The 23,986-nt window shown below is 43.1% G+C and overlaps 1 protein-coding gene across 1 annotated transcript; it reads left to right on the top strand.

Moving 5' to 3' along the window:
* The first annotated feature begins 3,717 nt into the window (after nt 1-3,717).
* kbtbd11 (kelch repeat and BTB (POZ) domain containing 11) lies at nt 3,718-22,565 on the top strand. The gene is made up of 2 exons (XM_080192044.1): nt 3,718-4,420; nt 9,798-22,565. Exon 2 carries the CDS (start codon nt 10,139-10,141, stop codon nt 12,599-12,601), a length of 2,463 nt encoding a protein of 820 aa, XP_080048170.1. The 5' UTR covers nt 3,718-4,420; nt 9,798-10,138; the 3' UTR covers nt 12,602-22,565.
* The last annotated feature ends 1,421 nt before the right edge of the window (nt 22,566-23,986 follow it).

The raw sequence follows: 23,986 nt of genomic DNA, 5'->3' as shown, positions 1-23,986 counted from the left end.
GGCTGCTCTCCCATCTGCCACCCTTTATAAACTTAAGTTTAGCCAAAAAATCTGCCTCCTGTAATCAAAAACTCACCTATTTACTCATCACACTTGTCCTCGCTGACCTAAATTGATACAAGTCCATCACACTGCAAATTTAAAATTCTTATCCTTGTGTTCAATTCCCACCATCCACTCTTTATGTATCTCCTCCAGCCTTACAAATCTCCAAGAGCTCTACATGACTCTACGCTGGCCTCCTATGAATCTCCCACTTCCTTCACTCCACCATTATTGGCTGTGTCTTTTGCCGACTCTGCCCTAAGTTTTGGGATCTCCTTCCTAAACCTCTCCACCTCTCTAAGCCACTTTGTGACAGTAGCATTTAGTCATTTGTTTTAATGTTGCTTTTTTGGCTCAATGTTATTTGTTGCTACTGTTTAACCCTGTTGAAGCACTGTATTGCTACAAGTTGTTGATTTTCTGCGCTCCGGGTTTAATTTATTTGTTTTAAACTAAAACCTATAGAGTTGCAGTTAAATTATAATTTTGATGTGTATGTAGCCTGGTTTATGTTGTTTAAAAGATAATTAAAACACACTGATTTATCTTGCTGAACCTGTCTTCAATGCATTGTAAATTACTTGATAACATATTGCATAAATTTGAAAAATCTCAAATAAAATCATTATTAATATTTTATTCACTATTATTTATCTGCCCAAAATTAAACAGATCACGCAATGTGGAGAAATGGGCACTGTTCCTATTTCTGAGGAAATTCCACCTTCGAGTTTGACCTCAGGACTTGATGACCAAGGAAGGTGTGTTCATAGCAGGGCCAACAGGTTGAATGTCAAGCTGCAAAATCCTTTCAATATGCTAATGGCAGGAGGTAAGAATGGGAGAGACTCCTGGCCAGTCATGCTTGATGCAGAGTGGCACTCCTCAAGTTAGAAGTGTCTGGTGACAGGCTAGTGACCTGTTGGAGGAAAGATTTGCTATGAGAACAAATGAAAGTCTACCTTGCACACCACCAGGTACAGGAAGAGAAAAACACTAATGTTCACATGTTAAAATAGAACCACGGATCTATTGCCCCAGTTATTCTATATTTTATTACATAAAAATTAGAAGACTTCCTTTATCCTCCTCTTCACTTTGACATGTTTGTCGCATCAGCACTGATTTAGGATTAACCAGTCAGCAACTGATTCAAAGTGGTTATTTTGAAGGTGTGTTACACCTCGGTTCTGAGGTTTACTGATCACTTTGGGTGAGCCCATTCAACACAAGGTCTAGTGTTCCTGAAGTTGAAAGTTGAGAAGGGAATATATTTGTTAATTTGACAATAGTATAAGTTTCTGTACACAGCTCAAAGATTGAACTGAAAAAATGGAACCAATACATAGCTTCTGTAAGTTATATTGGTGGGGAGAAGCCAGGGACACGACTGTTCTTTTAACATGACTGTGTATCATGTGGGTGGTACAGTTGGATCATAACTGATGAGTGACCTTATGCCATGCTTAAATATAGGCATAATTAAAATTGTTTATTCAATTAATTTCCCCTGCAATAGTCCAGAATTGTGGTTCAGTCGATGAATTGGTTATTAAAAATTTGAGATACTCTATCCGGCAACTCCTTCGAGACGCACACTGACACATAACATTGTGTTATATTGTTTACATATTTGTATTCTTTAAAAATTATTGTGACCAGAGATGCATGCACACCACATCAATGCTGTACTTGGCAGGTTGGCATTGCTCTCATTATGCACGTAGCAGATATAAAGACTGCACCACCTACATTTTTCCCGTGGGAACCTGGATCCATTTTAAATACTACACTTAAGAGGTTAATCTTTAAACAGCATCAAACTTTGTATTTCAATTTTTGGGAGTAAAGACAGCGATGCACTGACACAGTTACCTTGCTTATGGTCCCTGGAAGACTTAGTTTATCTATCGAAAACTAATTTGGATAACATATTCATTACTATAAACAAGTTCACATTTGTTCTGAAACATATAATCACCAATGTTTTTTTGTCATCCAGTTATTGTCATGGCTGATAAATGGGGAATCATAACTTTGAATTTGCAGAAAAGGGACATTCTGTTAAAGCATTTCATCTTGCCATCATCAGGACTATTGCAAGAATACCAATGTCAGAGATAACACAACTTTATACTGGATAAAGTTATTTTTTCCTGTGACAGTTGTCACAATTGTCCTGATGAGTGCAAGATGAAAAACTTTGACAGAATTTTTTTTCAGCAATACTCAAGTTCTGTTCTACCAAACATCTATTTGGATCCCTAAATCTTACAGCACAGAAAAAGACAATTTGGCCCACAGTTCCTGTGCCAGCTCTTTGAAATAGATATCTAATTATTTAATCTCTAGCCCTTATTTCTAAACTGCAATAATAAATATACGGGTTCTGATATTCAGCATGGGGTCTATTGGCCTCTAGCCACGATGTTGCCATAATCTTCAGATGAGCAAATAAAAACTGAAAATAATGATCCTTTCACAAGTGGCAATCAAAACTTTGTTTATAACTGTAAAAACTCTGCACAAACAAGTTTACAATTTGAGCCTCAAAAAGAACATGCACACGACTCACAGGAGGATCTGATTTTTTTTCAGAAGGAGGTGGATGATAACATTTGGCATAGAAATGGTTAAGGGGATTCCTGTGAAAAAAAAGGAGCAGCAATCTTTGACAAAGAACAAACACTTAATTAAAATATGTGCATTTTCAAAGCACTTTCCAATTAATTATTCTGAAATACAGTCCCTGGTGCATGAAATGCTGCAGTTGCTTTGTGCACAGCAAGCTCCCATAAACATCATTTTGATAACATTTGTTTTTGTTATGTTGCATATTTGTCAGAATGCGGTGGAGAACTTTCCTACTTTTCCAAATAATACTATCAGATCTTTCACATTCAATTGAGGGAGCCGTGGTTGAACATTTAATTCGCAAGACAGTGCCTTTGACCGTGCAGCATCCCTCAGTATTGCACTGGAGTGTCATCCTAGATTTTGTGCTTGCCTGGTGTGAACTTCTAGCCCAGAGACAAGGGTTCTACTGCCTTAACCCACATTTGTTCCTGTTTTACAATAACTTGTCCTAAAGTTCGACTTGCTGTTGATGCTGGCTGCTCTCCTCTTTGATTCGAAATATTACCAATTCAAACTTCACTCCGTTTTTAAGTACATCATCGAAACTGATACCTTGGAGTAGTACCAAGAATCAAAGTTATTAGTTCAGACAGAACCTTAAACTGCCTTTAGTCATGTAGATTGAAGGTCCCACTATACCACTCAAAGAAGCATAGTGGAGGCCGTAAGGTCTCTAATCTTGGGCTGACTTAATGCTGACCCTCCACAGATGCTACCTGACCTCCTTATTATTTCCAGCTACATTCGTTTTTTTTTGGATTCTGCGGCACTGACCATTATCCTACCATTAAACAACTGCAGAAACATTGTAATGATTTACAGATGGTTGCACCACGGATACAGGACTGGTCCCTGCATTGCAATGAAATGGGGTGCCACCTGAACTGACACCTCCTTCTTGCTTTAATCTTGCTCATGTGCCCATCGTGCTGCCTGCAAGTTAATGCTTATAGATTGGCAACCAATCCGCTTTGTTTGCAACGACCCCTTCCGAACAGGTCGGGGTGATTCCAGCATAAGGTTGGGAAATGTCTCCCTCCCTGAACACAATCCGAGTTGGGAGTTAGTAGTCCTTGCAGCTGCGTACTGAGGAAGTAGGTGGGACTGACTGCATGCATCGTAGAGAATACTTTTCACCAAAGCATTCACTGAAAGCATCAAGAAAGTAGTGACGCAGGAAGCTGTTTGGTAAAAGAATGATCAAGGCATTAGTTTATTAATAAATGTATGTAGGCGAGCAGCTTTACGTTTATTTAGAAGAATTATTCACTCAGCAGAAGCGAAGGCGTGAGAAGTATTGATCCAGTTTGTTTCAAATAAACCTGGGCGCATTGAACCATACCTCTTATTATTTAACAACATCTGCCAGTAAATACTAAGCGCTGCACAAAAGATGTGAGGGGAGTGGTGCTGAGGGCCCTGGCATTCGGGTTAACTCATGAAGAAAACCGGGAATAGTGGGATCGGTGAGTGAGAATTCTGCATTTGGGAAGCACAACCGCCGATGAAGAAGCCGTTCCTGCTAACTGGGGATTAAAAGCAGACTCGGTCACAGGCACCTCTGCTCATCTGGCATCTGTTTTTTCCCTCTCTCTCTCGCCGGCTTTGCAGTCATTTCTAATCCCTTTCGCTTGTCTTTATTGAGCGGTGTTCACAGTTTCAAGAAGAAACTCTACAGGTCTGGGGAGACAGGTTCCTTTGCTGACATGATCAATGGCAGTTTGCACTTGAGTTCTCGGTAAGTGGTGTAATTTTCTTTCATTCTTTTCTGTGTGTAGGACGGTCTGGTTGTTAGGGCAATGGCAGCGGCGGGATTAGCTTCCAACTATTTAAATCGCACCAGATCTATTCAGGTTAGTGGCAGGCAGTCGTCACTAACACGAATCCTGTTTTCATTAAGTCGCTTTTACTGTTTAAAAAAATACCTAGGAGGACTGACAATGAATGCATTGTGTATATATTCAGTTCCCAGCAAGGTTCGCAGCTTTTTTTTACGATTGCAGTATTTGAAAAGCTCCTGTTAAAATCTTGCGTGTCACGATATTTTTTCCCTTGAAAATGGCAGAATACATGCAGAGATCGAATCGAGCTTTGTTTAAAAAAGATATTTACAGCAATACATTTCAGATCAGTTTGTATTATATACTGATCATTTAGCCCTTTGTAAGTGAAACTGAATATGCAAAATCACAATACCAATGTGGCCATCAAATATACTTGGTATTTCCCAATAACATTAATCCCCGCCCCCCGCAAACCAAGCATGGTTCCATTGGAGAGAGTGCATTCAATTCTTGCAATGCTGCAATCTTCAAAAAAAGCATTAATCCACATGCCTGGTCGCTTCCGATTAGAATGCATGTGCCTGCTTCCTTCCCTTTCTGCAGGACATTACAGTGTTAAAACTCCAAAAGAACAAATCGGCCACCATCCACCGTGACAAGCCACGAGCTGAACTATTGCTGCAGAAAGAAAGCTGGCGCTTTGCACAATCTCTTTCAAATGTGCAGACTCGGTGTGTCGAGTATTGCTCTATTCTTTCCACAAGCAGGGGCAGTTAATTCAGGCTATGCAGACTGAGCGAAACCAGACTGTTCATTGGATATTTGCGAAGTGCGGTTTAGATTTGAGGCTAAATTGATTCGAATCTTTTTAATTGCAGCGGGCAATTAAGCTATTGCAACCTTCGCCTGGTGCTGTATGGATTAGAGTACAGTAGTATTCAGTACTACCGCACTCAGTGCAATATGGCTGATCAGATGGTTTAGTTTTAGTCATTATGTAGGTTGCGAATGTCACTCCTACGACCCTTTTTTTCTTGCCTTGCGAATCTTCAGCTCCCCCCCCGCTTGAGGCAGAGTGCAGCAACAGGCTTTCTCAGTCCCTGGGGCTGAGCTGTATGTGCATCTTATTCATTGTCTGTATCTGTACGAGTCTGTCTCATCAGGCTAGAATCAACCTTCAATGTCCACTGAGCTGTACTTCCCACTATTCACCAATCCCCCCCATGATTTTTTTTTCAAAAACCACACGCAACGTGCCTTTTAGTAAATTTTATGACTTGTCAGTATGTCATTTATCGTGGACAAAGCTCGGTACATTCAATTCAGTTGCGGAGATGAAAGCTTCAAACAGGCCCCCAGTATGGATGTACCTCACTATACTGTCATGCACACATTGCTCTTTGCTTGAAGAGCTGGAATATGTCGTGCGTTCTTAATATTGACTGAGACAAATCGGTGATTTAACTGCACCTTACGGAATAAAACTTCTGCGTGGAGGGAAAAGAAATTCAGTGATTTCTATTTTTATACAACTGCCTAAGGACCTTTCTATTTGAATTAAGCTCAGGGTTGCCATTCCATCTCTGTTCACTCCCTCCTGCCCACATGAACCTCATTAACGAACATGTTGTGGATGATACATGATGGATCCGAGTTTCATAAAGTTGCTATTAACAGTCGCAGGGTTATACTTCCCCAGCGAAAGGCAGCGTTGCCTTGGTGCTAAGCAGCGTTTAATTCTGGGCGTCTGTGCTTAGCTACAGTGTAGCAATTGCAGCGACGACTTGAGATGATTTGGAATTTATCCAATCAAACTAGTTCCAGCAAAGGCCCATTAAAAATTATGGAAGCCCCAAGGGGTCTGGCATGATTACAAACATAAAATAGAATAGCCAGGAGAGCCCAAATTCCCTCAGCCGCTCCCCCCAGCAAAAGGACTCAACCAGTCAGTGTGACAGAGTACCCACACACCGTTCTGCAACCCTTGCTGAGGTTCTGGCAAAAATTGTTCTCCGCTGAGAAATGAAATGTTCCGCGGATCCCTGGCCCCACCCATCTGTTTCTCAGGGAGGAGGGGGTGACGTTCCCGTCCCTAGATATGTAGGCTCCCAATTTCCAGAATCATGTTGAACTTTAATTTGCCCGTTGACTGAAAACATGGGAGGCAAGGCGCGTGTTCTTCACATGGTACTGCATGATGATACACTAGTCTGTAATGACACCGAACTGTCTAACACAGAAGAGGGATAATCAAGTCTGAAGCTATGATGCAAAGTACAAAAATACTTTGCGTTTCGCTAATGGCTTGATTGTGAATTATCTCAAATTCTACTCGCGGAGTTCCTGTTGTGTTGATTTCATCAGAGCCCATGGCACTGGAATCCTAACTCCCACCTGTCCCTGACCGATTTTGCTCCACCCCCTCTGAAGCAGTATAAAATCTACCTCATCGTTCTTACGTCATGTGGCTTTGAAGTTTACTCCCGTTTTTCTGCCCACAGATGCTGTCAAACCTGAGTTTTTCCAGCATTTTCTGTTTTTAGTTCAGATTTCCAGCATGTGCAGCATTTTACGTTTATTATTTTGTGTGTGTATATGACACTTCATTACTTGAAATTTTGCTGATAAATATATCCTCTTGGTAATAGTGTAAACAGGATGATTTTGGATTGCCTGATCCTTGTATGTCCCTTGAATGGAAAGAAAATTGTTTGCAAAACAAAGTTTTCAACACTTAAATCCACATATGTTACTTGTGTAGTGTTCAATTGGCAGCTCTCTTGTCTGTGAATCAAAAGCTACACAGTTCCAAAGCTTGAACACAATTAAAGTTTAATTCCTGGCTTGGGTCATTGTCTGCAGAATCTGCACCTTTATCCCTGTGTTTGTGTGGGGTTGACCCAGTTTCCTCCCGTGGTCTGAAAGATGTGCTGGTTAGATGGATTGGCCATGCTAAATTCTCCCTCAGAGTGTGGCGACTAGGGGATTTTCACAGTAATATGGTTGCAGTGTTAACATAAGCTTAATCGTGACACTAATAAAATTTTATCCCTGATATCCTTGCCAATATTTATCCCTCGATCAACATCACAAGGACAGATTATCTGGTCTTCATAGCTTTCCATCAGTTGCTCCATTTAGGTGGATTACTATGCTAAATTGCCCCTTAGTGTCCCAAGATGTATAGATTAGGGGGATTAGCAGGGTAAATGTCAGGGGTTATGAGGAAGAGCCTGGGTAGGATGCTCTGTCAGTGCAAACTTGATGGGCCAAATGGCTGCCTTCTGCACTGTAGGGATTCTATGATTATCACATTATTGCATGGGGAATTCCCTGTGCACAAATTGGCTGCAGTATTTCCTTCATTACATTTCAAAATTAATTGGCTGTAAAGTTACCTCCATTCTTTGAGGAGGTAACTAAGTGTGTAGATGAACGTAGAGCAGTTGATGTCACGTATATGGATTTTAGTAAGGCGTTTGATAAGGCTCCCCATGGTAGGCTCACGAGGAAAGTAAGGAGGTGTGGGATAGAAGGAAATTTGGCCGATTGGATAAGTAACTGGCTGTCTCATAGAAGACAGAGGGTGGTGGTAGAGGGAAAATTTTCAGATTGGAGGCCAGTTACCAGTGGGATCAGTGCTGGGTCCTCTGCTATTTGTGATTTTTATCAATGACTTGGAAGAGTGGGCTGAAGGGTGGGTTAGTAAATTTGCTGATGACACCAAGATTGGTGGAGGGCTCTTGTAGGCTGCAAAGAGACATTGATAGGATGCAGAGCTGGGCAGATAAGTGGCAGATGGAGCTTAATCCTGATGAGTGCAAGGTGATTCATTTTGGTGGGACAAACTTGAATGCGGATTACAGGGTCAATGGCAGAGATCTGAAGAATGTGGAGGAACAGAGAGATCTTGGGGTTCATATCCTAGATCTCTGAAGGTTGCCACTCAAGTAGATAGAGCTGTGAAGAAGAGTTATAGTGTGTTAGCGTTTATTAAAGTGAGTTTGAGTTTAAGAGCTGTGGGGTTATGCTGCAACTATACAGGACCTTGGTGAGACCACATTTGGAATATTGTGTTCAGTTCTGGTCACCTCACTATAAGAAGGATGTGGAAGCATTGGAGAGAGAGTGCAGAGGAGATTTACCAGGATGCTGCCTGGTTTGGAGGGTAGGTCTTATGAGGAAAGGTTGAGGGAGCTGGGATTTTTCTCTTTGGAGTGGAGGAAGATGAGAGGCGACTTAAGAGGTTTATAAGATGATAAGGGCAATAGATAGAGTGGACGTGCAGAGACTGTTTCCTCAGGTGAATGTAGCTGTTACTAGGGTGCATAACTATAAGGTTCATGGTGGGAGATATGAGGGGTGCCTGAGGTAGATTCTTCACTCAGAGTGGTTGGGGTGTGGAATGCACTGCTTGCTGTGATAGTGGAGCCAGACACTTTAGGAACTTTCAAGCGGTTATTGGATAGGCACATGGAGGACACCAGAATGATAGGGAGTGGGATAGCTTGTTTTTGGGTTCGGTCATAGTTCGGCACAACATCGAGGGCCGAAGGGCTTGTACTGTGCTGGACTGTTCTGTGTTCTAAAGCACTGAGTTGTCTGGTAGTTGTGAAAAAGCAAGTCATTTTAATAGTTAAAATAGTGACAATAGTCTCCTATTGTTTGTGAACCTATTTTTATGTTGATGAATGCAGCTTATTGTTGCAAATTTCAGGGCAATTTAATCAATTATGATGTAGACCGAAGATAAACTGAGTAGTACCTTATGCATCTGGGACATGTATAACACACCCCACATACCTGTCACTGCCTGAGAACCAACACCCACTTCTGCTTAATTTGAACATTGCACTGTAAGGAAAAAAAGCTCAAAGTTGATGCCAAAGCAATAGCACTGTTTAGTAACTTTTCAAAGGGGCGTTGTCTTCAGATACAAAAAACTTATTTGCAAATATTCCTCGCGAAGAGCCACTTTCCCTTCCATTGACCTTCAGATTGGCAACTTGTTTAGATACTTTGTGATGATTTACACCATGAACTTGTATATTTGTAAATTAACAAAATTGTCAAATACTTTAAAGGAATTCAATTAAGGAATCATAATTCTTTTATTATTGGTCTATGAAATTCCAACAGCAGGAAAATACTGATCAACCAAATCAGCTAACCATCTCTTCAGAGCTGCATCTCACTTCAATCATTGACGCTTTTAAGAGGTTGCCTTTCACCAGATGTTGACCGAACTACAAAATATCTAACAATTATTTATAGAATGATTTTTTTTGCTGTATGGAGCAGCTAACTGAAACTATTTTCTTTCCTATACAGAAGGATGCGTACGACAACCAGTACAACTGGGAAGCATGGCCTTGTAAGAGATCCTTCCAACCTAACTGAACAGAAGTGCACGTCCTTGGGACTTCGGCGATAACAATCTCAGCTTCCCAGCCTCGTCTCTTGGGAGATTGCTTCGGTGCAGTGTAAAGTCATAATTGGTTCAAAAAGCATCGCTGGTTAACCTGCAGTTTCTGAAGACCCAGATAGGGTAGAGTGTGAAGGAAAAGGTATCTGAATGAGGTACCCGACCCAGGCATTTGTTGGGAGTTATGCCAACAGCACGACGGACCGTTGCACTGTGAGCCAGCGGATACAACAATCCTATCTAATCGATGGATCAGCCTGGCCAGGATCTATTAATTGTCACCGGTGCTGCTTCTTTGCAAAAGGAGAGCTTGGATCTTGAGTCTTTGCTGATAGGCACTGTCGGGAGTCCTTTTCCAGGACAGAACAATGGGGTAAATGCAGAAAACCACAGGAACGGACAGACTCTCACAGGGAATGTCGGTGGAGCAGAAACAGAGAGCGCGGCTCGTTTGCCACAAAGCGGCGAGGAGAGCTGGTGTTCGCCGGAAAATGATTTGCAGCAGAAACTTTGTGCAGGGAGGTTACAGGCGGCAGTGGACGGTGCCAGTGCTGAGGGGGCTCTGCTGTGCAGAGAGAGTTCAGGCTGCACTGCCAGCAGCAGCAGCAGCAGCAGCAGCAGAGAGGTGGGTGAGGAATGCAGCGGTGGGGCGGAGGCAGGAATCCAGGAGGAAGGTGCTGAGGGTGTGAGTGCGGGCAGAGCAGCCCGCCTGCTGCAGGGCTCGGGGGGACAGGCTGTGGGCGATGCCGCAGGCGAAGAGGAGCCGGGGCTGCAGCTGCAGCAGCAGCGGAACGGCCAGGGTCTGGGGGCCGGGATGGAGGAGAGCCGGAGCGGCTCATCGCCGGCCGTGGAAGCGGCTGGAGGAGAGGAGGAGGAGGAGCTGAGCCCGGCTGACAGCTCGTCCTGCAGCTTCGGCTCGTCCCTCTGCTTCTCGGCGCCGTCGGGCGACGAGAGGGAGCCGGGCGCGGGGGCCGTGTGGGCGGCGGCGGAGCGGGTGGTGAAGAGCCAGCGGCAGCTGGTCAACAATAACAACAACGGCAACGGCGGCGGCGGCGTCGTGGGGCCGCGGGAGGGCGGAGCGGCTGCGTCGGCTTACTGGAGCCTGGAGGAGGGCGGTGGCGGTGGCGGCGGAGCCCCGGCCTCGACTACGCCCGAGCCCGACCTGCTGATCGAGGTGTCGGGCCGGCGGGTCCGCGCCCACAAGGCGGTGCTGGCCGAGCGCAGCGACTTCTTCCGGGCGCGGCTGTCGCGCCAGTTCCTCAGCCTGCGCGGCCTGAGCTTCGAGGCGCTGCGGCTGCTGCTCGACTACTCGTACGGGGCGGGCATGGCGGCCCGGGCCGACAACGCGGCCGAGCTGATCGCCGCCGCCCAGTACCTGCAGATGCCGTGCGCCCTGCACTCGGCCGTCGACTCGCTCAGGGGGCAGCTGGAGCTGGGCAACTGCCTGGAGCTGCTGGGCCTGGCCAAGCGGCAGCGGCTGCCCGAGCTCCGGGAGGCGGCCTACCGCTTCATGAGCGACCACTACCTGCGGGTGCTGCGGGAGCCCGCCGTCTACGGGCGGCTGAGCGGCGCCGAGCGGGAGCTGATCCTGCGGCTGCGGACGGCCCAGGCCGGCCCCCCGCAGGCCCGCGGCGGAGCCTCGGCCTCGGCCCCCGGCCCGGCCCCCGCCGGCGAGCGCTGCCTGGTGCTGGCCGACGTCAACGAGGTGTTCGAGCGGCCTTCGCCCGGCCACAGCCGCTCGGTCAGCCGGGAGGGCAGCCGCTCGCAGAGCCCCGAGGCCGGGGCGGGCTCCCCCGAGCTGTCGGCCGAGCCGCCGGTCCGCTGGCTCTACCGCCACGACCCGGCCGCCGACCGCTGGCGGCGCCTGAGCCCCATCCCGGCGGCGGCGGCCGACACCCGCGGCTGCGGCCTGTGCACGCTGCACAACTACCTGTTCGTGGCGGGCGGCCTGCGGGGCTCGGGCTCGCGGGCCCGGCCCTCGGACCGCGTCTTCAGCTACAACCCGGCCACCGGCCAGTGGGCCGAGCTGCGGCCCATGCGGCAGGCCCGCTCGCAGCTCAAGCTGGTGGCGCTGGACGGCCTGCTGTACGCCATCGGCGGCGAGTGCCTCTTCAGCGTGGAGCGCTACGACCCGCGGGCGGACCGCTGGAGCGCCGCCGCCCCGCTGCCCCGCGGCGGCTTCGCCGTGGCCCACCAGGCGGCCGCCTGCTCCGGCTACATCTACGTGTCGGGCGGCTCCCTCTTCTACCGCCTGCTGCGCTACGACCCGCGGCGGGACGAGTGGCAGGAGTGCCCGTGCAGCAGCAGCCGCCGCCGCTCGGCCGACATGGTGGCGCTGGGCCGGTGCCTGTACCGCTTCGACCTGGAGCGCGACAGCCGCGCCATCGCCCTCTCCAAGTACAACACGGTGGGCCGCCGCTGGAGCGAGTGCGGCTCGCTGCTGCCCGCCTCGGCCTCGCCGCAGCCTTTCCGCTGCGCCCTCATGGGCCGCGATATCTACTGCGTCAACCGGGCTTGCGTCCTGCGCTTCACCCTGGCCGAGGAGGACGAGGAGCGGCCCGGCTCCGCTGCTGCTGCTGCCGCCGTCGCCGCCGCGCCCGGCACTCTGCAGGAGCTCCAGCCCTGCCTGGAGGGCAAGGGGTTGCTCTTCCCCGTCGTCCTCACCTTCCCCGATAGGAGCCCGGCCACCCCTCACAGCAAGGTGCCCTGAGGGCTAGGCAGAGAGAGTGAGAGACAGGGAAAGAGAGGGAGGAGAGCCTCATTGTCCCTCATTTACAGTGGTTAGCACTGCTGCTTCACCATGCCAGGGACCAGGGTTCAATTCTCAGCTTGGTTCACTGTCTGTGTGGAGTCTGCACCTTTTTCCCTGGGTGCTCCGGTTTCCTACCGCTGCCCAAAAGACATGCTGGTTAGGTGCATTGACCATGCTAAATTCTCAGTGTACCCGAACAGGTGCCGAAATACAGCAACCAGGGCATTTTCACAGTAACTTCATTGCAGTGTTAATGAAAGCCCACCTGCAACACTAATAAGCAAACTAAACTTTCCTACTAACATCGGGCTACAGCTAGAAGTTTGACATCATCCCCCAGCCACTCTGGCATTCCCCTCTCAGACCATGCCACCTTTTTATTATTTACTTCAATCAATCAGGATTGTAAGTACAATAAAACACCACAGTCTCCCTCAAAAAGGGGCCGTGTGGTGGTAGTGGACAGTTTGCATTTCCACTGCTACCTCCTTGAATTGGTGCCCTGCATTTTTTTAAGCATGCACCCATTCCCAGGTGGGAAGCCTGCAATTCTGGAGACTACCACCACGTGCACCGAAATGTGGGGCAAGGTGGGATACTGATCAACTCTGGGTGATAGTTTAAAATGAACTAATATTAAATAAGCTGCCTGCTATACATCTCCTTTATTTTAAAAAGTCAGAGGTGATGCATAATGGGTGCCTGGTCAGATAGCTGTCACCCAAAGTCAGAATGAGGTCTTTGGATGTGAAATGCCCTGTCGGAAGGTTGTGGTACGTTGGATACAAAGGAGGTCAGTTAGTGGTGAGGGCGGTGGGAAGGATGATTCAAGTTAAGTTTCCATCTGCAAATATTAACACTGAATTTTTCCAAGTGCACGCCGTAATTTTGTTGGTAGATTGGCAGTGACAACAAATTACAGGGGTCGATTTGAGAGAATCTTCCTAAAGAAATTGCTTTTCATTGGTGTCCTGCACTACAGATGCTAGCCTGAATTCCTCAGATACTAATGGACCTTCTCTGTATTTCCAGCATTTTCTCTTTATATTTGAGAAGTTGTGGGTTCCCTGGCATTTGCAGTAAACATGGCCATTCTGGGTTGAAGTATTAATGTATGAACTTGAGATGTGGATAAAACATTTTGGATTGTTAGCATGCTAGCATCAAAACCAGTTGGAGTTTACATGTTGAATTTCTTCATTTTGTTTTCTAATACCTGATTAGATAAGTGACTTACAACATCAGGAATTTTTACTGACTATTATATCCCTGTGATAGTGTTTATTAATGCTTGATAAAATTGGCAGGGATAATGTGACAATACTTGTTGCACTGTGGTGCAGATTAATGATACAGAGCACATTGTCATAAACCAAAGTACAGAACTGTTTAAACAGACTGGGCAATGCAAGTGGAGGCAAACTCTAAACTTGGTAGGGCGAAGATTAAACTGGAAATAACATTCAACATTTCCCTTGTGAAATAACTATTAAGTTATTGTGAATTACTCAATTTATTTTGTGTACACGTGATAGATATACAAATAACATTCTAACTCTACTCTGGTTATCTCTTTTGAATCCTTTTGGGATTATTGTCTTAATCACTATCAAATATATGCCCAATAATAAAGCAGGGATCAGTTCAAGTTAATTTTCACAAGGGCAATTTTACTATATGTAAAAATAACTCAATTGTAATGTACTGTCATCTACCAGCATTCATAACATGTTATTACACAGTCTCTGAAATTGTTCAGTACTAGTATTCAAGTGCTTGCTGTGTTTGCATGAAATCCCTTTCTCTGTTATTTCAGCCAATGCACAAAGGGTTTTGTTAACTGCTTTGGAAAAGTGGTGATGAAAGAGGTGATTAGTACATCATGTCCCATGGCATATTCTGGGACCGAGAGCAGAGCAAATATCTTGTATTGATTATATAGCAGTACAACTGATTTGCTTGGATTTAAACCACAAAAACAAAACCTGAATCATGTAGTTATGAATGGAATCCTCATCAACCAACTTTGAATTAGAGCCTAAACTTTCATTGTCCAGTATTTGTTTATATTTACGTTGTTATGTGGGATTCTTATTAAGTTTTTATGCCAGCGCACAGTTTCATTGTTAAGAGATTACCAGTGTTTGCTGTGCCCTCGATGTACAACATCAGCACACAAGGACTAACTTAATGTCATCCCTCCCGAGCCCTTGAACAAGAAACTAGGTAATTAGTGTAGATTCTACATCACCTGTACATTCCATGCAATTTGTCAGTGTTTCACAGATTAGCTTTAATCTCATTGCATCATTAAGAAAATATGGAACCCAGTTAGTTGCAACTGTTTAGGATAACCTTGCAAATTGCAATTGAACCAGAATTTCTCTCAAGTGGGAAGGAGCAAAAATCTAGGTCAGTCTTGTATAATAGCTATTACATATGGAATAAGAGTTCAAAACTCTGTACTTCCCCTTCCGGTGCATGAAGTTCATGCACAATTGACTTGGTAAATTGATGCAATCTGTAACTTTTGTAATTTACTGCAAACCTTCATTCTTGTCCTGTATTTTTGTTTCTTTTGGAGAATATGTTGGCCCACGGTTTGTTGGAGTAAGGCATTTTACACCATGCCCCATTTGTTAGATCTGTTTCCCAAATTGTTGGAAGTATGAGTTGATAACTGGTCAGGATATCTGGGCCTTTGGTAAACAATAGGGCCAGTGGTGTACCAGTTGAGATCTAAGCATAGAAGAGAATAGAGGAGAAGAAAATGGTGTGAATTAGAGTCAAGGCTTCTGTAGAAGGCAAAATAGTGAGAGATTGGATTAAGAAAAACTGAAGTGGAAACTAAGATAAATAATTTAATTTTAGAAACATTCAAGAACAACTTACTGTCCACAGGAATGTGACTATAGTTTCGATTAATTTTTGGGTCAGAGAGGTTGAACGTCAGTGTATACAAATAGAACATAGAACACCACAGCACAAACAGGCCCTTCGGCCTACGAGTTGCGCCGATCATATCCCTACCTACCAGGCCTATCTATAACCCTCAATCCCATTAAATCACATTATAAAAGTTGTCTTTGTCAATTAATACCAACCTTGAATCTGCAGCAAGTTTGATTTATTTTAAGAGCACAAATACAACAATTTCTTGATGATCTCCATTTTCACTAGGCTAATGGTGGAATGATAGAACTTGTAAGTTGTCATAAATTGCTGGACAGTTCAGTTTATCTCCTCCTCAATCACAAATTCCTGGGCTGTTTACAGACTAATGATGGTAAGCGCAGGAAACTTATTGGTATTTTTTCAGCAAGTGCTGGACCATGATTTGTGCATCAGTCACACTGACCTCTTTGATATTCCTGTTAGCTTTAGTTTGCAAGTAACATTGCAAAGGAATTTTTGAAGCTCATTTTGTAATTAAACCACTAACTAGTGCTTCATCAACACCAGCTATCTTCCTTTGTGCTTCTCATTCCTTTCATAGTCCATGAAGATGTCTATTTTCTTTACTTAACCCTATAAACTAAAGATTCAAAATCCATGTTCTGTGTGATGTATTTTTTTGAATCCTCAATTCCTTCAAACATAAAACATCCATTAGCTTGCACTTCTTTTGAGTTCATGCCACCACACAACACTAACAGACAGCTGAAAATCACTACTTGGGCACACTGAGCTACACAGAATTCATTTAGATTAAAAGATGAAAGCCTCATGCTGTAAAGGGGATAAATCCCATTAATGTGAGGTTTTGCACACTATACAATGAGTAAAATTGCAAAAGAAAGAAAATATGGACAATTGACTGCATTTAAAATAAGTGTAATTAATTGAATTGTAAAGCAACATGTAAATAACGCGAGCCCAAACTGACCAAACATTATAGAACTCCCATGGGAAGTTGCCTCCCATTGCTTGAGGTCACATTGAGTACAAGGCCAATCTCATGTGAAGTAGGGTTTGGTAAGTTTTCTTAATGTTCTGTTGGGTCTCCTGGCCACATGTAAAGTTTTGAGAAAATGGGCATTCCTGCTCTGCATAATCCCCATCCTGAAATTGCCATGTTTCTGCATATAATTGACAGACCTTTGCTGTTTTGGGAGAAGGTGCAGTTTGCATTCCTTGGCTTGTACTTTGCACCCCACAATTACCAACCCTAGGCTGCCGTTGTAATAAAATCTGGCCTGAAAAATAAAGCAGTTGAGTGAAATAATCTCCAAAGCCAAGGTCCACAAACATTCTCAAAAGTCTTAGAAAACACTAAAAACAAACCTCAGATTTTACTGGGATAAATAATTACTGGAATTGTTGCACAAATATGCAGTCTGATCATGAATTTGCTGAAGTTGTCTCCAGAATAGCGATCGTTAAGTTTTTCACTAGACTATAATAAACTCAAATGAGAACTTAGTTTATGAGAACACTATCTGTTCCAGGCTTTTAAAATTTAGCTACGTTTTTCCACACATGTTCTTTTTCACAAGTCCTTACTATTTAGTTGAAAAGATAAGCTTTCCCTGAGTCTACATGGATTTGCTCTGGGTGCGCCTGTTTCCTCCCACAATGCAAAGATGATAGAATTGTAGAATCTCTGCAGTGCTGAAAGAGACCATTTGGCCCATTGAGTTTACACCAGCAATGATCCCAATCCAGGCCCTATCCTTGTAACCCATGTATTTACTCTGTTAATGTACCCAATTTAGCATGGCCAATCATGGATTGGTTACACTAAGTTGCCCCTTAGTGTTCAAAGATGTAGATTAGGCATTGTAAATGCATGGGTTTACAGGGATAGATGTAGAGGGCCTGGGTGGGATGTTCTTGCAGTGAGTTGGTGCAGACTTGATGGGCCGAATGGCCTATATCTGGAGTGTGGATGTTCTTTGTTAAGTTTCTATTGCAGTGATAGCTTTATACAAATCTGGCTTTTAGTATCATAGCGGAAGATATTTTCCTCTTTCTTCGAAAATGCTGAAAAGAGAAATTTGTCAAAGATTTCTGGAGGCCACTTGCCAGCCAGTCAGCACTATCTTCTTGAGTCGTACAAATTGCTTTTCCCCCCTTTATATCAGTATTGCAAAATGTCCTAAGTGCAAGATGCAAAGCTTCAAGTATCCTTTTACGACTTAATTCTGCATTGATAAAATGAAGATGCCATCCATAAAAGCAGCTCTGGAACTAGACAGACCAGAGAGATGCTATTGTAAACTGTTAAAACCATAGCCTAATCACCCGAGAAATACCCTAAACACACTCAATATCCCTGATGTATTGAGAGTTCTGTTTGTTAAAAGATTCATGAAAACAACTGAACTGTGTTTTTTGCAGATGTTCAGCGGCTTTAGATTATTGGATGAAGATTTCCTTTTTCATGCAAAATATCTTTCAAAAACCCTATTTCTTGCTTTCATAGATTGCTGTGACCAAGGGAACAGATCACTAGCCTGGTTCTTGAATGCTGTTAAGCTAGGTACTTGAGAATGAAGCGGGCTCTTACCCACGAGTATTTGCTGCTCCTCAGTAAATTCCAGTTCTAATTTTCTTCCTGCACCTAGTAGTGTACAAAAGCAAATGTTCGCCTGTTTCCATCACTAGCAATTCCTGGAACAGTTCACTAGTGTGTTGCCAGGAGCTTTTAGCTTGAGTGGTGCCACACCACATCAAGCGAGGCTGACCAGGAGTCTCCCCCTCTCAGCGCCAGCCATTGATGCGTTTGGAGGGATTTGCACATTTAACCGTGTTATGAACGCACATTCCTTGGCCGACATGTTCTGGGGTGGGACTTGAATGTGGGGCTTCTGGCACAGAGGCAGTGATGCTACCGACTGCACCTCAAGACCTCCTAATTCCCCATTAAATAAGCACTTCAAAGTAGCATGACTGAGAGTTGGAACTTGGCATATATCAGGGTTAGTGAGCTTTAATCAGTCCCGGCACTGATTAAAGCTCACTAATCAGGCATCTAAAGGGACTTGCAGAAAATTGTTTTTAGGAATTCACCAGATCACATTTTGAAACTTTGTTGCTCGTGTGCTTAATGTTGATTGCTGAAGAGCTGCTCACCATTTGTTACAGTCCTATTCTGTGTATAAGACTATTGGTTGAGTCCTCCACAGAGAATGACAATAACTGGCACTTTTGTAATAGACCTTCCCAGTGTCACACTGAGGCAAAATGCACAGGAGATTGGACTGTTAACAAGAAGGACTAGGGTTGCTGACTGAACACGTGATCGAAGAGGTGGATTTTGCTTAGGCTTTTGTCAGATGATAGTGAGATTACAAAGTGGAGGGATTTAGGAGAGCTCCCCAGGGGACAAATGATGAAGGCTGTACTGCTGAAAGTTGTGTGGAGAGGATTACTCTTTCATGAATATTATACATGATTGAAAATTGTTCAAGTTTGGTCAAATGTTTAATTGCTTTGTGATGATAGGAGCTATCATAACATAACATCAGTGGCATGACGAGCAGCGGTCCAACAACTATCACTTTCATTGAAGCACTTGTTTCCGGTGAGGTTTGCGATTAATTTGTAGTGGCCCCTTGTTACATTTCTTTGTCCAATTATGAAATCTCATTGCTGAAAAACCACTTTACAAACTAAATATGGTGACAAATTAATGATGCAGAATCTTTTACAATAAAAACTTAAAATTAAACTGAAGCATAAATTTTTTATATGTTTAGACATATTTTCACAATTGAAATGAGATAAAAATCAAAATCTATTGTTCTGCCACTTTAAATTCCATAATGCACAAAACTATTTGCCCATGACATTACAGCATTTTAATTTGATCAATCCATCATGAAACAACAAATGTTTTCAACTTGGGGTCAAAATATCTTGACAGTGTATTCCATTAATGTATTCTTGATTTGCATCATTGTATTGCAAAACACACATGAAACAACTTGCGCTGCTTTTTTTCTGCACAATATAGTGCCCATTGTTAACTACAATGACATTTAATACAGAATCAGTGGCCCGGGGGATGTCACCAGAATGCATGTGAGATCCATGTATATCAATTGAATATCCTTTTTGTCAAGTCTGGTGACTTGAACAGAAAACTTAATGCTGCTAAATCATGGTCTGAATATATATAAAAATAGCACGCACTTCCAGTCTAAGTGATTCCTTATTTAACCCAAACAAATGTTATAAATTAGAATTCTGCCCTCGTGTGCTGATGTTGAAGTACAGAATTATCAACTGCTGAACTACAGCTGTTGGAGTTTGAGCTGTGAGATATCTATTAAATCAGTACAATTACACAAAGGCTTACTGTGTTGCCCATCAACTACCAAGGTCAAATTTACAAGGTGTCTATTCCCATTGTAACTGTCTGCTTTTTGTTATGCCACATGTAATTTTTTTTAATGGCCTTACCAGTACCCATGTTACCTCATTTGTTTAGTGCAGATATGCCCGCTCTGGTTATAAATGGTCTGATTCAAAGGAAAACTTCAATCTATTCCACAGTATTGCATATGCAGATTCTGTTGCTTTCCAGCTTGTTTATCCTGTTCTCACACTTAGTCAACTGAGTATGTTTTAGACTGTATTTTGGGTATAGTTTAAATTTAAATCTGGTTTGATTAACTCATTCTTAGTCATTACCAGGCTCTGCTAATGCATTACTTGAATAATCAGTCAGTGTGCTGTTGATACAGTTTAACAATGGCGTTGCCTTAATTAGACAAAGGTAATTTTGGTTTGACATGGCATAGACACCATGGGCTGAATGACCACCTTCTGTGTGTAACCATTCAACGATTCCATATCCGTGCTAATCTTTGAGTTGGCGAGAGGGAGGATTGAAAATGTTGATGCATGTTGCTGTAGTTAGTAGATGAGACCCTTATCATTTCTGATGTCCTCTACAGGGCAGTAAAAATACTTAGTTGAATTTTGTGTTGCACTACCAACTTATTTATGTAATTATTCACAATGTAATAAGTGAGCTGAGCGAAATCCTCCTGAGGTTCGGAGATATTACACCTCCAAACTTTTGTCTGCTTCTATTTAATTTAGTAGTCTTAAGTTGGTAGTGGTTGTAATGCCATGACATTGTAGTGATGTCATGACAATTAGTACATTCACATGAAGACAGAACACCGTAGTTAAAAGTCATTGGTAATCAGAGTAGTTACTTGAACAGAACATTCTTATGGACAAAACTTTGCTTTTCGCAGGAGGTAGAGGAGCTTGACCAAATATATGGCATCATGTGATGATTCCATCATAGGATGTCATATTGCAGCCATTCACTTGCTGCCTTTTCCTTGGCTCCTGATTGCAGTAGATCACATTTATAGTGTAATTTGCAGTTTGGATGCCAAACCATCAGCTACTAGTGATTGGAGAATTGCCCCTCCAGTTTGATGTGGTCTGTCAATCACTGCACATGTACAACCTTCATACAGCACAGCAAAGCACTAAAGTGTTGGCCCTTAAAGCTGGCATGTGGATACCCCATGAATGACATTGTTGAATTTTGCTCCGGTTGTCCACAATGTGTGAAATTGAATTATTCCCTCAAAGTCTGTAGCCATCTTTTGTTATTCTCAATGCATAGTTGGTTTGTTTTTCAAAAAATTGTAACATTTTTACTGCAGTGTGGGAGACATGCTGACCACGGTCAAACTGATATGTTGAATGCAAGATGTAAAAGCGATATTCAGATGGCATAGCATCACGGGAACAATACAGTAATGTCAGGTTATAAGCAGCACTGTGCATTATGTAATTTGTAGATGTTATGCATACAAGATGTTGAACCCTAAAACAGAGAGAACTCAATGCCAAGTGGTGCTCAGAATCTGTAATATTAATAATGGAAACCAAACACTAGTGTTGGACTGTTAATATATTTGTGACTCTTCCAGCTCATATAATATACATGGAAATAAAAATGTTTGCCTATTGCACTGTCAGTGCAACCAATGCATGTAGTGCCATGTGATTCAGGTGTCAATCTAAAGCCTCAGCATGTAAATAAAGAGGTGAATGCAAGGCGTTAGCAGTAAATGTTCACGTTGTTCAATTGCATTGTGGTGTGGGTTCTGACCATACATTTAGAAATAAACTGAAATATTTTCAGTTACTTTCAGACTTTTTTTAAATGACAAATTGGAAACATTTTTAATATTTTTGATCAAACTATTATTCATTATGTGATAAAGCCACTTGAACCGCAAGAGGAAGATGATCTTGTGAAGATAGAAACTTCAAGAACCTGCTTTACGATTAATGGCACAGCTGCAATGATCATTGTAAAGCACTGGAATGAGCAACTATGTGACTGGAAACAAGTTTTCTGATTCATCCCACCTCAATTTTGCAAGTACTTGACTCTTCTGAACGAAGGCATCCAGTGCAGTCCCATAAAAGCACTACAAAACATGATTGAATAATAACGGACACTTTTCAATCAAGAATTATTCGTGATGATTAATCATTCCATGATTTTGTAAGCACAGCAAAATTTTCTTCCTGATGTTCCTACCAAACTGTAAACTCATTAAATAAGGGAAAATGGATCCATCCTGTGTATTGAACACAATTACATGTTTACGCAGGTAACACCTTTGAATTGCTGCCGTTCTTTCCATTTGCATCCAAAGGACTATGTGGCATTTTGATAGACTGTGTGCTTGCGTCACTTGTAAATAATCCATGACATGACTTTATCACCTTGTGAGAAGAGCTAACATTAAAGTCTTAATATGCACTGTGCAGCTTAAAGCATTTTTCTTAATTGTTTATTGATGTATTTATTAACATTTCATTTTTGACATTGTAAACTTTCTTGAGTGAAAATGTAAAACTTTAATACAGCCCAATGCAATTTAACAGCAGTGATGTTGTAATAAAGAGCTTAAATGCTTGTGTCAATTTTTCAGCAGGTTTGATGAATGTATTCTATGGAATTAGGTTTGAACAGTTGTTTAAACCTCCTATATTTAATGTCATGGGGATAGCTCCATTTTTGTTTATTCATTCATGGGATGTGGGCCAGCATTTATTGCCCATCCCTAATTGCCCTTGAATTGTATTGCTTGCTAGACCACTTTGGAGGGCAGTTGAGATTCAATCACATTGCTGTGGCTCTGTAGTCACATGCAGCCAGACAAGATAAGGAGTGCAGATTTCCTTCCCTAAAGGACATTAGTGAACCAGATGGGTTTTTCTGACAATCGACAATGGTCAGCAGTAGAGTCTTAATTCCAGTTTTTTTTTATTGAATTCAAATTCCACCATCTGCTGTGGCGGAATTTGAACCCAGGTCCCCAGAACATTAGCTGAGTTTCTGGATTAATAGTCTGGTGATAGGCCATCACCTCCCTTAATGTTCCACAAATAATGAATTATTTTTGAAAAGAACTGTCTCCTAAATAAGCACTGCCCTTATGCAAAATCCCACACACAACAAATAACCAGTTACTTTATTTTCAATTTTGGTATTGTTGACCAGCATAGCATAAGAGAACTCCTTGCTTTTGAAGCAATGTTGTTATATCTTTGATGTGCATCTGAATAGAGAGAAGAGGACTCCATATTCTATTTTGAAGTCTCAGTATCTGTAATGAACTTTTGGGAACTATTTTAAAGTAGGTGGGTCTCAATTCTGGGATTTTTGACTCCCCACCACAACCCCACTTCAATGTTAACAATTCCTGCCAGTGTTTGATGTGTATGGTAGTAAGCCTGTACCCTGTGCTCCTGCCCTGGTTGGTTTTGATGTGGGGATAAGCATTCAAGAGGAGTTTCATGAAGCTGAGTCAGATTTTCTATGAATTGGGGTTTGTGGATCTTCAATGGTCTTACCTAGTCCTCATACACTCTCCATGTCAACTCAAACTCTCTCCAAGCCACTTCCTCTGGTCCCTTGCTTGATTAAATGGTTATAATAAATTGCATGGCTGGGCGGATTTAGTTGGCATGGAGGGGAAGAGGAACCAAGGGGAAATGCTTGTGAGGGCTGGAGGATCTAACTTATTCTATTACAACTGGGACAGAGCCCTAGACTAGCAAAGTGGGCCTTCTAACCAGGCCGCCTTGGCACTCGTTTCACCCCATGGTTATTGGATCTACTTGTAGGATTAGTGAGCCTGACTATTTGGTTCCCATACCCACAGTGCAAAAAATGGGTGTGACTGGGCACTTTAAGCTAGGTCTGCTAAATCAGGAAATACTTAAGGAAAACTTGACCCCAAGTTTTTGTCTGCTTGGACAGTTGAGCAACAGTTGCTTTATCATTGATAAAAAGCTAACCAAAATGTTCTAGATCCTTCTATCATCACTTTAGTCAAAGAACAAAAC

Source organism: Carcharhinus amblyrhynchos, chromosome 7 (genome assembly GCF_965287045.1).
Source record: "Carcharhinus amblyrhynchos chromosome 7, sCarAmb.v2.hapA, whole genome shotgun sequence".
NCBI lineage: Eukaryota > Metazoa > Chordata > Chondrichthyes > Carcharhiniformes > Carcharhinidae > Carcharhinus > Carcharhinus amblyrhynchos.
Note: the sequence above shows the minus strand (reverse complement) of the source record. Positions and strands in the feature narration are given on the sequence as shown.